This window comes from Capra hircus, chromosome 19 (assembly GCF_001704415.2).
Source record: "Capra hircus breed San Clemente chromosome 19, ASM170441v1, whole genome shotgun sequence".
Classification (NCBI taxonomy): Eukaryota; Metazoa; Chordata; class Mammalia; order Artiodactyla; family Bovidae; genus Capra; species Capra hircus.
Genome location: NC_030826.1, coordinates 45,583,012 through 45,596,946, shown reverse-complemented (window position 1 = coordinate 45,596,946; position 13,935 = coordinate 45,583,012). Strand labels below are relative to the sequence as shown.

General features: G+C 47.6%; 1 protein-coding gene and 1 long non-coding RNA gene across 21 annotated transcripts in view; one reads left to right on the top strand and one right to left on the bottom strand.

Annotated features, from left to right (window-relative positions):
* MAPT (microtubule associated protein tau) overlaps positions 1 to 13,935 on the bottom strand; it is a 122,123-nt gene that overhangs the window by 45,594 nt on the left and 62,594 nt on the right. For 16 of the 20 annotated variants that reach the window (XM_018065283.1, XM_018065280.1, XM_018065284.1 and 13 more), the window contains exons 2-3: positions 7,716 to 7,832; positions 2,631 to 2,717 (exon numbers count right to left, since the gene is read on the bottom strand). In XM_018065283.1, the coding sequence (XP_017920772.1) occupies positions 2,631 to 2,717; positions 7,716 to 7,815 (187 nt within the window). In that variant the 5' untranslated portion in view covers positions 7,816 to 7,832. The remainder of the gene's footprint in view (positions 1 to 2,630; positions 2,718 to 7,715; positions 7,833 to 13,935) is intronic. The other 4 variants (XM_018065285.1, XM_018065291.1, XM_018065297.1 and 1 more) reach the window with 1 other exon arrangement.
* On the top strand, positions 840 to 1,905 carry LOC102168296. Its single transcript, XR_310815.3, has 3 exons — positions 840 to 1,100; positions 1,319 to 1,376; positions 1,482 to 1,905. It is a non-coding gene; the product is annotated as an uncharacterized LOC102168296 (long non-coding RNA).

The window sequence follows — 13,935 nt, the reverse complement described above, 5'->3', positions numbered from 1 at the left end:
TGTTGGAGAAGACTCTTGAGAGTCCTTTGGACAGCAAGGAGATCAAACCAGTCAATCTTAAAGGAAATCAACCCTGAATATTCATTGGAAAGACTTATGCTGAAACTGAAGCTCCAATACTTTGTCCACCTGAGGCAAAGAGTCGACTCATTAGAAGACTCTGATGCTGGGAAAGATTGAGGGCAGGAGGAGAAGGATGAGATGGTTGGATGGCATCACCGACTCAATGGCCATGAGTTTGAGCAAGCTCTAGGAGATGAAGGACAGGGAAGCCTGGCGTGCTGCAGTCCGTGGGGTCCCAGAGAGTCAGACACAACTGAGCAACTGAGCAACAACATTAATTCCCATGTCTCCTGGAGCCCATGACCCTTGGTTATAAAGCACAGCCACCTCTGGGTAGCAATGAACAGGCCGGCTCTGTCTGAGGTCAGGTGCTTGACTACAGGCTGACAGATGGATCCACCTCCAGAGCAAAGGCCAGAGGGAAAGATTCACCACCAGGAGTTGCTGTCGGTTTCTCATCAAGGTGAACACTTCCAGATCGGCATTCCTCCCCGAGCAAATGCACTGGCATACTACCAAACCATTCTGGGCAAACAGGAGGAGGTGTCAGCTTTAAACGCTTTCCAAGAGCCTGAGTCAGGTTTGTCAACTGGAGTGCTTTTTATGTGGTTGTCTCGGGAGCATCCTGGCAGAGCTCCACCCCAGCAGCTCCCCACCATTCCCCAAGCCATGAGAGCTGAAGCTCTTGGGACCCTTACACGGACAGGGTCCAGAATGTAGCAAGACGTGGTAGGAAGATTCTTCCAGAATAAAGCAGATTTGGAAGGCTGGCCTAAAATCTGGCATGAATGCTTCAAGGCTTTCTCAGGGCACCAGGAAACCTGTAAAACTGTCTGAACAGGATCAGCAGGCTATGTCTTGCAAAACTGGCTCCAAGAAGGAGAGCAAGGAGCATTTGATGTGGTTTTCTCTTCACTAGTAGGCTGAGAACCTTGGAGGTGGCGGGGAGGGGAAGGAGGAGAAGGGCCACATCCACTGTATCCTTATACCATCAACTGGCAAGGAATTTGACAGCCACTTTCTGAATTCATCTAAAGGTGGACACCTGGGGAGATGCTGGGGCCAGATTCTCACCAAAGTCATGGGCAGGGCCCAGGGAAGTGCTGCAGCTAGAACCTTGGAGAGGATGGAGAGATGGAGGGGTATACTCTGTAGACTAGTTACTCAAAAGCCATTCTCAATGCCGCTCTTCCTTGACTTTTCCTACGAAGGAAGCTGAAAGGCACAATACTCAATGTTTTAGCTTCCCTTACAGCCAGAGGGCATCAGAAAACCCAGTTCCAGCCAATGAGACATAAATGGAAGTTGGTCAGGTGGGGCATGTAGACAAACTCTTTCTTTCCTAATAAAAAGGGAACATGTTTGGTTTCCGGGCTCTTTCATTCACTTTGCTTTGCTACTTTCTCCTTGTTTTGAAGGTAGATGTGATGCCTGGAGGTGCAGCAGTCATTCTATAACCGTGAGGCAATAATTCAGCCATTAAAGAAGGCAGAACATAAAGAGAGAAGAGCACTGATGACATGAGGAGCTGCTACTCGAGTCCAGATGTTTTGTTATGTGAGACAAATAAATCTCTTCATATACATGCCACAGTTAGTTGGGTTTTCTGTTACCTGTGATCAAACAGTCTTTTTTTTTTCCTTTGGCTGTGCTGGGTCTTCCTTGATGCACGAGGGCTTCTTCTAGTTGCTGTGAGCCAGGGCTACCCTCTAATTGCAATGCACGGGCCTCTCATTATGGTAACTTCTCTTGTTGCGGCTCATGGGCCCTGAAGCGTGGGGGCTTCAGTACTTGCGGCACACAGGCTTAGTTGTCCCGCATGGGATCTTCCCGGACAAGGGATCAAACCCATGTCCCCTGTACTGGCAGGCAGAGTGCTTATAGCTGGACCACCAGGGAAGTTCCTCAAACATAGTCTTGACTGATATGGATGGGAAGCAAGAGAAGATGGTCCAAGCTACACCTCGGGAAATACATCAGAAGCTTTATAATAATAACCTAGATACCAAATGTCTACAGAGGACAGGTTAGAAAAGATGGGCTGGAGCTAACACCATGGCCAAAGTCCAGAGGCCCAGGCCCAGCTCAAGAACTGAAGGACACTAAACCAAGAGCAGTCCCAAAGTGTGAGCTTGGAGATGCGCACTGACCTGCCCTTTCCTGAACCAAACCACTGCTCGGGGACCTGGTGGCTCATGGGAGAAGTGTGGAGAGGACAATGGACAAGCCAGAAGGGGCTGTGTGGAGCTGAGATCAGGCCCTGCTCAGCCACAGATCCCAGCCTGTTCAAGTGTGGCTGTCTCGAAGCTCACACATGACGAAGCTGCTCATCCCTGGCACTAGCAAGCAAGGCATGAAGACAGAGCATGGCTCCCACAACACTTGGGGCCCAAGCCCCATCAGCAAAGCACTGAGCGGGCATATCTCTCAGCCAGGGGCAGCAGCAAGTGCAGACAGGAAGGGTGGCACGTATGAGCTGGCACGTATGAGCTCAAAGCGTGGCTAAGCGCAGGTTGGAGCATGGAAGGAGCTGTTTGAATGAAGCTGTAAGAGGAGGGGGGCCCCACCTTCCGCCGTCGGAGTGCTCTTAGCATCAGAGGTTTCAGAGCCTGGTTCCTCAGATCCATCATCGGCCGGGGTCTGCAGGGGAGACTCTGGAACATACACAATGAACCCCTCAGAATGGCTGCCTCCCTCCACCCCAATTTCGACCTCAGAGGAACTGGGGGACAGTGTCTTTTGGAGCCGAAATCACCCACTATGGACCCCAGATGGATGGACTGTGGTCTCGTGATAAAACCAAGAAGGGGACCAACCCCACCCCCACCCCACAACTGGGCCCCCACACCAGGGTCATCAGGAAAGAGGCACGTGATGTTTACCTGTTCTGGGGCAAGAAGAGAAATTGCCTTTTAATTAGCTTGTGGTTCCAACTGAGGCAAAGGCTCTGATATTGACAAATGGGCTAAGCCACAAGTAAACTCGGGGCTTTGTCTTTCCTTGCTGGAGAGGTTCACGGGAGATCATTGCCATGAATTCATGACAAGTAAACACCTGGGAAAACACTCAGAAATCGAACTGCTTCCTCTGCAGAGAAATTAGCTCAGGGCAGACACAGGACCTACTTCTAACCGGACATTGGGCTGTGTCTCCCAGTCCTGCCCAACAAACCGTGAGTTATACCTGAAATGTCAGTCATTATTTACTGCCCGACCAGAATCCAAAGCCAGGGGACCTCTGACGGACTCAGCAAAACCCACGCTGCCTGGCAGGGGAGGGGGTGGGGTGGGGTTGGGGAGCCCTGGAGTAGAGGACAGGGAATCGGCTCTGCACGAGGCAGACCCCAGAGGTAAAAAGAGGCAAGTGGCGGTCCAGCACACTTTGGGGTCAGACACCTCGAACCCTCTGCTGGAACGCCATCCCCGGACACCCACCCTGGTTGTACTGACCCAGCCAAAGAAGGACTGATTCTAAAGAAGCTTCCGGTCCTGAAGCTTGGGAAAACCTGCCAACTGCCGCAAGCAGGCTTTGGACACATGGTAAGGAATCACCACGCAGACTGTCTGCTGGGCCTTTGTGTGTGTGTGTGAGCTGAGATTCTTTTATTGGTATAAAATCACAACTTCACACCTATCACTTTAACCACAGTTCAGTGGCTTTAAATACATTCACCATGCTGTGTAACCATCACCACTACCTAAAACTTTTTCATCTTCCCCAACAAAACTCTGCACCTATTAAGCAATAACTCTCTCTCCCTCCCTCCCAACCCCTGGCAGCCTCTATCTGCTTTTTGTCTCTATGAATTTGCCTCTTCTAGATACCCTATAAAACTGTACACCGTTTGCCCTTTTACATCTGGCTTATTTCACAAAGCATAACATTCTCAGGATCCGCCCATGTAGCATCTATCACAGTGGCATTTCTTTCCATCATATGTATATACCATCTTTTGCTTATCCGTACATCTGTTGATGGACACTTGGATTGTTCCAGCCTTTTGGCTATTTTGAATAATGCTGCTATGAACAATGGTGTACAAATATCTGTTCTAGTTCCTTGTGTCGATCCTTTTGCATATATCCTTAGGAGTGAAATTGCTGGATTGTGTGGTAGTTCTATGTGCAATTTTTTAGAAAACCACCCAACTGTTTGTCACAGCTGCGGCATCATTTTACACTCCCACCTGCAATATACAAGAGGTCCGATTTCTCCACATCCTCACCAACACTTGTCATTTTCCATTTTTTAAATTATAGCCATCTTAGCAACTATGAAGTGGTATCTCATGGCACTTTTGGTTTTGTCTGCTGGGTCTTATTACCCACCAGCCTCAACTGCCAAAGCACAGGAGCTTATGGGTGTGACGGTGCCTCAAGCACTTGCCCCCCAAACACCCCTCTCCCAGTCCATCCCCAGCCTGCCACTGTGATCGTCTGGATTATCCATGTTAAATTTTTTGGATGGAGGGAGGAAAGGTGGAAGAGGCCTCTTCTGACTGTCTTAGCTGGAAGGTCTAACAAGTTAACTCATTAACACCTTTTAATTCACGCGGGTGCACTATTTTATCAGTTAACCAACTTTCACCCACTTTGAAGCTCTCTTTGGCTCCATCTCATCCTATTCCAACTTTTAGCATCTACTCAGATGCTCTCTGCTCTAGTATTTTACATGTGGTTTCTTGTCATTATTCAAAAAAGTCTCTGTCACCTATGTGAAATGTTGCTTGTAAAGTGACACCTTCTGTCAAGTCACACCTTTCACTCTCCATATAAAAATAATTCATTCTAAATCCTTAGTAGCAAGAACAAATTTGAGGAGAACTCTGAAAATCTCTTAGGTATCACTTGCTTTCGTGGCAAGTATATTGTTTGAGTAAGTTTGTTTAAACTATCTTCAAACACTTTCACAGCAGTGACAAAAAGGTTAGCAACTTAAAATCTGCATATATATATATATATTATATTTACACATATATCTGTTTTAGCATAGAACTTCCAATGACATTTTGTGTCAACTGAGGAATTTCAGCAACTGTACCTTAAGCACCTCTAAGGCACAAAATAACTTGGTAAACTTGTTCTTACTTTATAAATTGAATTATTAGATTTACAGAAAAATTGCAAAGATAGAACAGAGGATACCCCATTGCCAGTTTCCCTTAACATCCTACATTAGTATGGTACATTTGTTTCAACATGATATATATTTTTAAACTTAATTTTTAAACCAGGTCACCCTACACAGAGCATCATTTTTCACTGGCACAATTAATTCACCTGGGGCAGAATTCAATATGTTAGGATCCTAAGTTGGATGTTCTCCCATGCTAGGGGTAAAGAACCCGCCTGCCCATGCAGGAGATGTAAGAGACACAAGTTCAGTCCTTGGGTCAGAAAGATTCCCTGGAGAAGGAAATGGTAACCCACTCCTGTGTTCTTGCCTGGAGAACTCCATGGATAGAGGACTGGTGGATCACAGCCCATGGGATCGCAAAGAACTGGACACGACTGAAGGCGGCTTAGCACACATGAAGACTTCAGTGGGTGAAGTCCAGGGGCACTTGGCTGAGAGTGACCGGAGGCAGAAACAGCTGATGTAGAGTGGAAGGCTATACTAGCCCCGTGACCTCAGAGAGGAAACTGTCATCTGTAAACTAGGGAAGGTAACCTCCATCCTCACTGGTTACTGTGAGCAGTGCCTGAGACGTTGTTGGCCAAAGCCCTTTGCCAGCTGTTTAGAGTTCTACAAAAATGTCTGAATCGTCCTTTTAAGCAAGTCCCGTTATAAGCAGGGGGCTCGTGCTTGCGCCCAGTCGTGATCGACTCTTGGCGACCCCATGGACTGCAGCCTGCCAGGCTCCTCTGTCCGTGGGATTCTCCCAGGCAAGAATGCTGGAGTGGGTTTCCGTTTCCTCCTCCAGGGGGTCTTCCTGCCCAGGGATCGAACCCGGGTCTCCTGCACTGGCGGGCAGATCCTTTACCACTGAGCCACCAGGAAGCCCCGTAAGTCTTTCCACCCAAATCAGGACACTTGAAGTGAAAGCAGCAAGGCTGCTAATGAGGCGGAAGAGGCAAAGTGAGAGACAGTGGGCTCAGGTCCTCAGCCGAGGGAGATCCCAGCCGCCCCCCACCCTCCATGGGGAGCTGAAAAGTAGCAGCTCTGCCTGAGTCAGGCTGCGGCCCGGGAGAGGTCAGAAAGTAATTCTTGCCACCATTTGGTTCCTGACACCAGGAAGGGAGGTTTGGGCCAAATGGGACCACTAGGTGGAGCAGGCATTTCCCCCGCCCCTCACACCCCTCACCCAGAGCTTCAGGCTGGGGGCTCCCAAGAAGGCCAGAGGGCAGCCTCTGAGCTCCCCGGACAGTCCATGCCTTCCCTCACCTCCCCCAACCTGGAGCCCTTTTGTCTGATTCCCAAGCTCTGCCTCCAGTGTGTTCTCTGCTTAAACAGGAAGAGCAGTTAGCCTTTGAAACAAGGGTCCCCAGTGAGTCCTGAAACATCTCCAAGGTGGGAATGATAGCTCTGCATGCTTCCCCAACCCAGGGCTCCTCCTGGTGACCCTGCCTCTTCCAGGGACCCTTCTCCGATGGATGTACCCGGAAGAGGTTCCCTCCCACCTTGGAACTCCACCACTTCCATCCGCCACCCTACACCCTAGGCTGCAAAGTGTTTTTATTACTTGCAGCATTTAAAGAGAAAAGTAGCCATTTTGTCTCCTTAGAAATGGGTTTGGAGGACAGGGACCTAGTCTTTCTTACCCTGCTCTAAGGGCTGCTCCAGGCAGCACTGGCCACCAGGGACACTGTGGGGAGAAGGGTTCCTTGCAGCACAACCCATGCTCCATGGGCCAGCCTGCTGCTCCTGGCACCAACATGGGGATTGGCATTCAGAGCTGGAAAGAGGGCTCTGTGTGCCCCACGGGGCTCCCCGAACTAGGTGGGGATGAGAGGCAGAGAAGAGGCCAAGCCAGTTTAGCCAAAAGGCTATATTATAGAACATTTAGAAGTTGACGTGGTTTAGTACTATAGGTTCAACAATAGGAAACCCAGAGCTAATCAACTCTGGCCAAACAGGGACCTTACAGGCCTATTAAGGAAGAGAAAAAAAATGTATAAAGCCATGCATTTTAAAATTTTATTTATTTATATTTATTTATTTATTTGGCTGTGCCAGGTCTTAGTTGTGCATGTGGGATCTAGTTCCCTGACCAGGGATCAAACTCAGGCCCTCTGCACTGGGAGCAAGGAGTTTTAGCCACTGGACCACCAGGAAAGGCCCTAAAGTTATGTATTTTGCATGCTAATGAATTCTGCTGATTTATAGGTTCATGGATGTGGCTTAAGACTCAACAGATTGCCCTTGTATTAATTAGACTGACAAGCCCCCTGCAGTCTTTGTCACAATACATTCATGCATTGTGGCAAACTCTCCTTTGCAAAGGCAGATTTTCAAATAGCCTCACATTTTGAGTTCTGTTGGCTCATTCAAATGAGTGAGGTTTCAAATCTATGGATAATCTGAAATAATAAAGTATTTAAAACCCCTTTAAAAATCAGGATGCAAGCCCTTCCTGCCAGCTCTTTCCAAAGCAATAGGGTTGGCTGTGACCCCCAGGGTGCCCGGCCCCCTAGGCAGGGCTGTGCACTAACCTTTCAGGCCGGGCTCCATGTCACCCTCGTGGTCTTGCAGGGTGTAGTCCCCCTGAGCATGATCTTCCATCACGTCGAACTCCTGGCGGGGCTCAGCCATCCTGGTTCAAGGCCCACCTGGGGAAAGAAGATGGGAAGTGAGGGCTGGATGCTGTGCTCAGGCCAATTGCTGGGGCGAGGGGAGGGGGGACAGGTGGACAGAAGTGCCCCTCCCCACTTCATGGAAGGCAGATTTCTGCCTCTCGTTTCCCTTCTCCAACAAGCAGAGTACCCAACCTCATCTGTGGAGGGGTGTCTCTGCCAAAGCGTTACTAACATGCATGTGTGCCCTTTGCATTCACCAACATCACATCAGCTCATATCCAAAACCACCAGGTGGGCAGGTTCAAGGGGCCTGATTTGTTTCTATGCCCAATGCTCTTTCTACTTCACGATAGAGTAAATGCTGCTGACCAGTACTTTGACGGTTTTCTGTTTTTGTTTTTTTTTACAGAGAGGGAAGGCAGGTTGGGCAGTGCCAGTAAGGAAAAGGAGGTGCAGAGAAGCAACGCATTGCTCGATCACACCCAGGTGTTCTGACACACCAGCTCTGAGCCAGGCGGCCCCACGAGGGGTCAGAATGGGGCTTCCACTGTCCTCACTGGATCCCTTCAGAACCCTTATGTGTGCATTCCGAGGGCTGGGCTAAGTCCCTGACAGGGCGCAGTGGGAGCAGCAATGCTAAATGCTAAATTCTTTTAAAATCTCAGCTGTTTTGATTTATTTTACACGTTTATTTGATTTATTACATATATTTATTACATACATACAAAGACACGTAATACATATATGTATTAAAATACATGTAATAAAATATATTAAATAAACATGTATTTATATGTATTTATGCATTTATTTATTGTATTGATTTATTATACATATATTTATTTAAATCCTTACATTGTTCCATTTTTTTACTTTGAATTTCCACTCCAGATTCATGTTAGTGTTTCACTTTTTATGTTAATTTTCTGAGATAATTGTACACTTGTAGAAAGACTGTAAAAGTTCCCCAGAGGGTCATTAACCTTCTGTAATCCCTTTAAAATGTATTTCCCTGTTATCTTCCATTTTTATAATCTTTTGGGGCTGCTGCTGCTGCTAAGTCACTTCAGTCATGTCCGATTCTGTGCGACCCCATAGACGGCAGCCCACCAGACTCCTCCGTCCCTGGGATTCTCCAGGCAAGAACACTGGAGTGGGTTGCCATTTCCTTCTCCAGTGCATGAAAGTGAAAAGTGAAAGTGAAGTTGCTCAGTAGTGTCCGACTCCTAGCGACCCCATGGACTGCAGCCCACCAGGCTCCTCTGTCCATGGGGCTTGCCAGGCAAGAGTACTGGAGTGGGGTGCCATTGCCTTCTCCTTCTAATCTTTTAGGTGACTTAAAAAAAAAACTCTCCTTTTTATAATTGTAACTTTTATCATTTTCCATAATTTTAACCTAAATCTAATCTTTAATTTTTATTTTTAAAGTTTGGGCGGCTATTTCCCATTCTTTGTTTTCATTTGTTCTTACCTTTCTTCTAATTTTGTTTAAATTCTTTATTTTTTATTTTTTGACTGTGTCATACTGCTGGTGGGGTATTAGTTCCCTGACCAGGGATTGAATCCACGCCCCCTGCAGTAGAAGCGCAGACAGCAGAAGCACAGTCTTAGCCACTGGATAGACAGGGAGACCCCTGCGTTCTTTACTTTAAATCTCTAGTTTTCTGTTATAATTTGTTAATGGTTACCCTCTCACATTTTTGATCTAATTCTACGGCTGTTTTTCAGTGGCATGTGGGTGAGCTGATGAGGGCAGGGCCCTTCTCCTTCCTGCCTCCACTACACTAGCCCTGGCTTCTGCGATCAGTGAGTAAAGCCTGCCACGGGCAAGGTGTGGAGGGCGGACTTGATGTCACGTACTGTCTAAGTGTATTATGAGTTGCAGAATGTTCTCACCTCTGAAAACTATTGCACAATGTTGGGCTACAGGGTGGGAGGGTCCACCTGGGGCTGACCTTCCACATAACACCGGACTGACGTGGGTGGAGGGGACAGCCAGGCTTCTGACACTGTGCTTACACCAGCTGGCCACTGGCATATTCACACCCAGCTCCATTTCTCTCCCTTCTAGGCAGGACATGCTGGTGTGGGTGTCTGAGCTCCCTGCTCTCTCCATTATGTAGGATAAGACGCTGGGATGGTTTAGGAGGGTTCTAAGAATGAGGTCAGTGAGACCTCGTCCGGGTGAAGCAGAGGGTGGGAGGCTTGGCCCCACTTTGGCAGCCACTGCCTATAGAGAAGGGGTCCCTTTTCATTCTGACTGAGGTCCCTGACCTTCAAGGAGCTCTTGGAGGAGGCTCCTGAAGCTGAACATCTCCAAGCCTTTGATATCTCCCCAAGGACAAGCAAGATGTTATCCTGGGAAGATCCAAGTCCTCATTCGTCCTTCAGGGCTTAGGATTTGGTGGTGATATTCTCTACCCTGAGATATGCTGATGGTCTGTTTTCCTTAGAAAGCCCTCAAACATAAGAACCCCTGTCCTAAGAGGAACAAGTTTCATTACCCAAGAAGTCAATGACTGCTCCCCACCCAACCCTAGGAAGCAACACCTCCCTTACCGCCTCCTAATGAAGCCTGTCTTGGGACCTGCCTGGTCACTGCCAACTGCTAGTCCCTGAAACTGATCCATGAGTCACCTCGTCTGCTGACTCACCAGGAGCCCCACCTGGGAACAGTGATGACAGCCCAGAAGCACAAGGCCTCCCAAACTGGCTGGAGACGTTTCCCCTGGCCCAGGTGAGCCAGGCCAACCAAATCAGGTCATCCTGTTCAACCTGCAGCTGGTTTTAGTGAATACTCCAGGGGGCGCTAGTGGTAAAGAACCTGCCTGCCAGTAAACAGTAGACATGAGATGGTTGTTCATATTTTAAAATCATGAGTTTTGGGGACTTCCCCGGTAGTCTAGCGGTTAGAAACATCGCCTTCCAATGCAGGGCATGTGTGTTCGATCCCTGGTCAGGGAAATAAGGTCCTACATGTCTCGAAGCCCAAAAACCAAAACACATAAAACAAGAAGCAATATTGTAACAAATTCAATAAAGACTTTAAAAATGGTCCACATCAATATGTATGCTTAAAGTTGATTCATGTTGTATAGCAGAAACCAATACAATATTATAAAACAATTACATTCCAATTAAAAATACATTTTAAAAAATGGTCCACATTAGAAAAAAAAGACAAAAAACATCATGGATTTTGGAGAAAGCAGCTCTTCTCACAAAGCCTGGGAAGTGTGAGGAGCTAGGGACCCACACACGCAGTAGCTCACCACTCTCTGCACATCACTAAGTCCCAAAGCCCATACTCTAGTTATGCCTGAAAAGATGGGCTCACTGATGAATGCTGTCTTCTTATTCAGTGCCGCCACCGCAGCCCTCCTGCTGGGCTCCCCCACCGCCCAAGCACTCCTGTCCCCATCTGTCAGCTCATTCCTCTGCACAAAGTGAGGACGGCAAAATGCACCAAATGGCAGCCAGAATCAACACAGGCCTGCTGATAAGCATGAACTCCAAGTAGACCCCAGTGACCTCAAAGGGATCGAGAGGGTACTTAACAGGCAAACTTGGCATCAGTGAAAGTCGAAGCCGTGTTTGTGCAGAGTGAACCACTTTCCCTTTGGGCTTCCACTCTATTTTCCAAAGTGATTCCCACCCCTCTGGCTTATGTCCAGCTCAGAGGGGCTGCCCTGGTCCCTCCTCTGCCCATCTGCACAACGGATGGGATGACACATGTGATGTGGTGGCTGCTTTTCACTCGGATGAGTCTGGAGGTGGGCAAAGTGGCCAGTGTGGACTTTGTTCACAGGCATGAGCGGGGCAGCATCAAAGAGGCTCTCTAAGGTCACTTGGGCAGTGGCTGGCAGGGCCAATTGGACAGGTAAGAAAGGGCTGTTGGCAGGGAGGTGACCACACTGGTCCAAGCAAACAGCAAAGAGGCTGGAACCGGAATGTAGGCAGAGGGCGTGGAAAGGAAGGGATAGATCCAAGAAGTGTATTTCAGATAATGTTAGACTGGGTTTCAAAATTGGGTTGGGATCAGAGAGAGAGAGATCAGAGTCCAGAATTACACCAGAGGCGGGGGCTTGGATGGCTGGGAAAGAGGGAGCGGGTAACACAGTCAGAGGGAACAACATCAGGGGCCAAACAGCTGATCAACAAGAGTGGGTTCTGACTGTAAAATATTGCTGCTCAAAAGAATCCCCTGCACTTCATTTTACTAATGGGTAATTTATTTGATTTAATAAGTTCTACAAAATAGATTCTGCTCTCCCTCTTGATTTCCATTACAATTTAAAATTTTTAAGTATTCAAGTTTTATTTCTAGTTATTTATTTTAAAATATGTCTTGGCCTCGCTGCATAGGATGCAGGATCTTAGTTCCCTGACCAGGGATTGAACTCCTACCCCTGGCAGTGGAAGCGCAGAGTCCTAACCATTGGGCCACCATGGAAGTCCCTATAATTTGAAATTGTTATGGGATTTGAAGGGCTTCCCGGGGGGTGCTAGAGATAAAGAATCTGCCTGCTAATGCAGGAGACACAAGAGATGCAGGTTTGACCCCTGGGTCGGGAAGATGCCTTGGAGCAGGAAATGGCACCCCATTCATGGCTCAGACGGTAAAGCGTCTGTCTATAACGCAGGAGAGGTGGGTCCGATCCCTGGGTCGCGAAGATCCGCTGGAGAAGGAAATGGCAATCCACTCCAGTACTATTGCCTGGAAAATCCCATGGACAGAGAAGCCTGGTAGGCTACAGTCCATGGGGTCGCAAAGAGTTGGACACGACTGAGTGATTTCAATCAAAATCAATCAATCTAGTATCCTTTACATGGAAAATTCCATGGACAGAGGAGCCTGGTGGATTGGACATGACTGAGAACACTCACTATGGATCTGAAACAAATGGATCTAAAATAGAACAGTATTCCACTTTAGTTTCAGGTCAAGAGTCAGCAACTTGTTTCTGCAAAGGACCAGATAGTAAATATTTTAGGTTTGTGGGCCGTGCCTTCTGTTACAACTACCCACCTCTGCAGTAGGGAAGCAGACATTGGCAATAGATGTATAAATGAATGAGCATGGCTATGTCTCAATTAAAGTTTATTTACAGACACTGAAATTTGAGTTGCATAAAATATGTGTCACAAAATATTTTTCTTTTCTTTTCTTTTCACCATTTGAAAATGTAAACACCATCCTTAGCTAACATCAGACTTGGCCTGCAGACCATAGTTTATAGACTCCTGCCTCTGGCTTTCCCAGTCCTTATTATCCTCCCTCTCAATATATATATGTATATCTATAGTGGAGTTTTTAAACATTGTACATATTTTGGTCTCCTCCTATTTTCTCAGTGTGGATTTTTGCAGTGATGTTGTTTATGGTTTGTTTGGTTTTATAAATAGTATTGGTTTTTAAATTAATTATTTACTTTTGGCTGCACTGGGTCTTTGTTGATATGAGTGGGCTTTCTCTAGTTGTGGCAAGCGGGGGCTATTCTCTAGTTGAGGCCCGAGGGTTTCTCATTGCAGTGGCTTCTTTTGTTGTGAAGCACAGGTTCTAGGGGCTTCAGCAGCTGCAGCTCATGAGCAACAGAGTGTGGACTCAGTAGTTGCGGCACATGGGCTTAGCTGCCCTGTGGCATGTGCGATCTTCCCAGACCAGGGATCTTCCAACTGGTGTCCCCTGCATTGGGAGGCAGATTCTTAATCACCAGACCACCAGGGAAGCCCCCTGATGTTGAGGTTTCTTCAGCTGCTTCCAGAGGTTTCAGGGCAGGAGCAGGAGAACTAAGGGTCATTCTGGGGCTTGAGGCAGTGCCCCTCTGTCCTGGGGACTGGGAACAGCATCTGCGGCATAAGCCCGTGCTATGAGCCAGGCTGCCTCAGCTCCGTGGAGCAGATGACAAGGCAGTGAGTGGGTCTCACTACTCTGGTTCCAATGATCCCCCACTTCCCTACCACCAGCACCACCCAGCAAGGCTGGAGAAAGTCAGAGACACTAAAAAGAAGCTGAAGGAATTACAAGGATAAATTAAATCATCCTTAAAAACACAGGCTACTATTCAATATGCAAAATAAACCGTGAATCTCAAATGCCAATATTTTCCTCTGAGACAAAAAGTGGAATGCATGC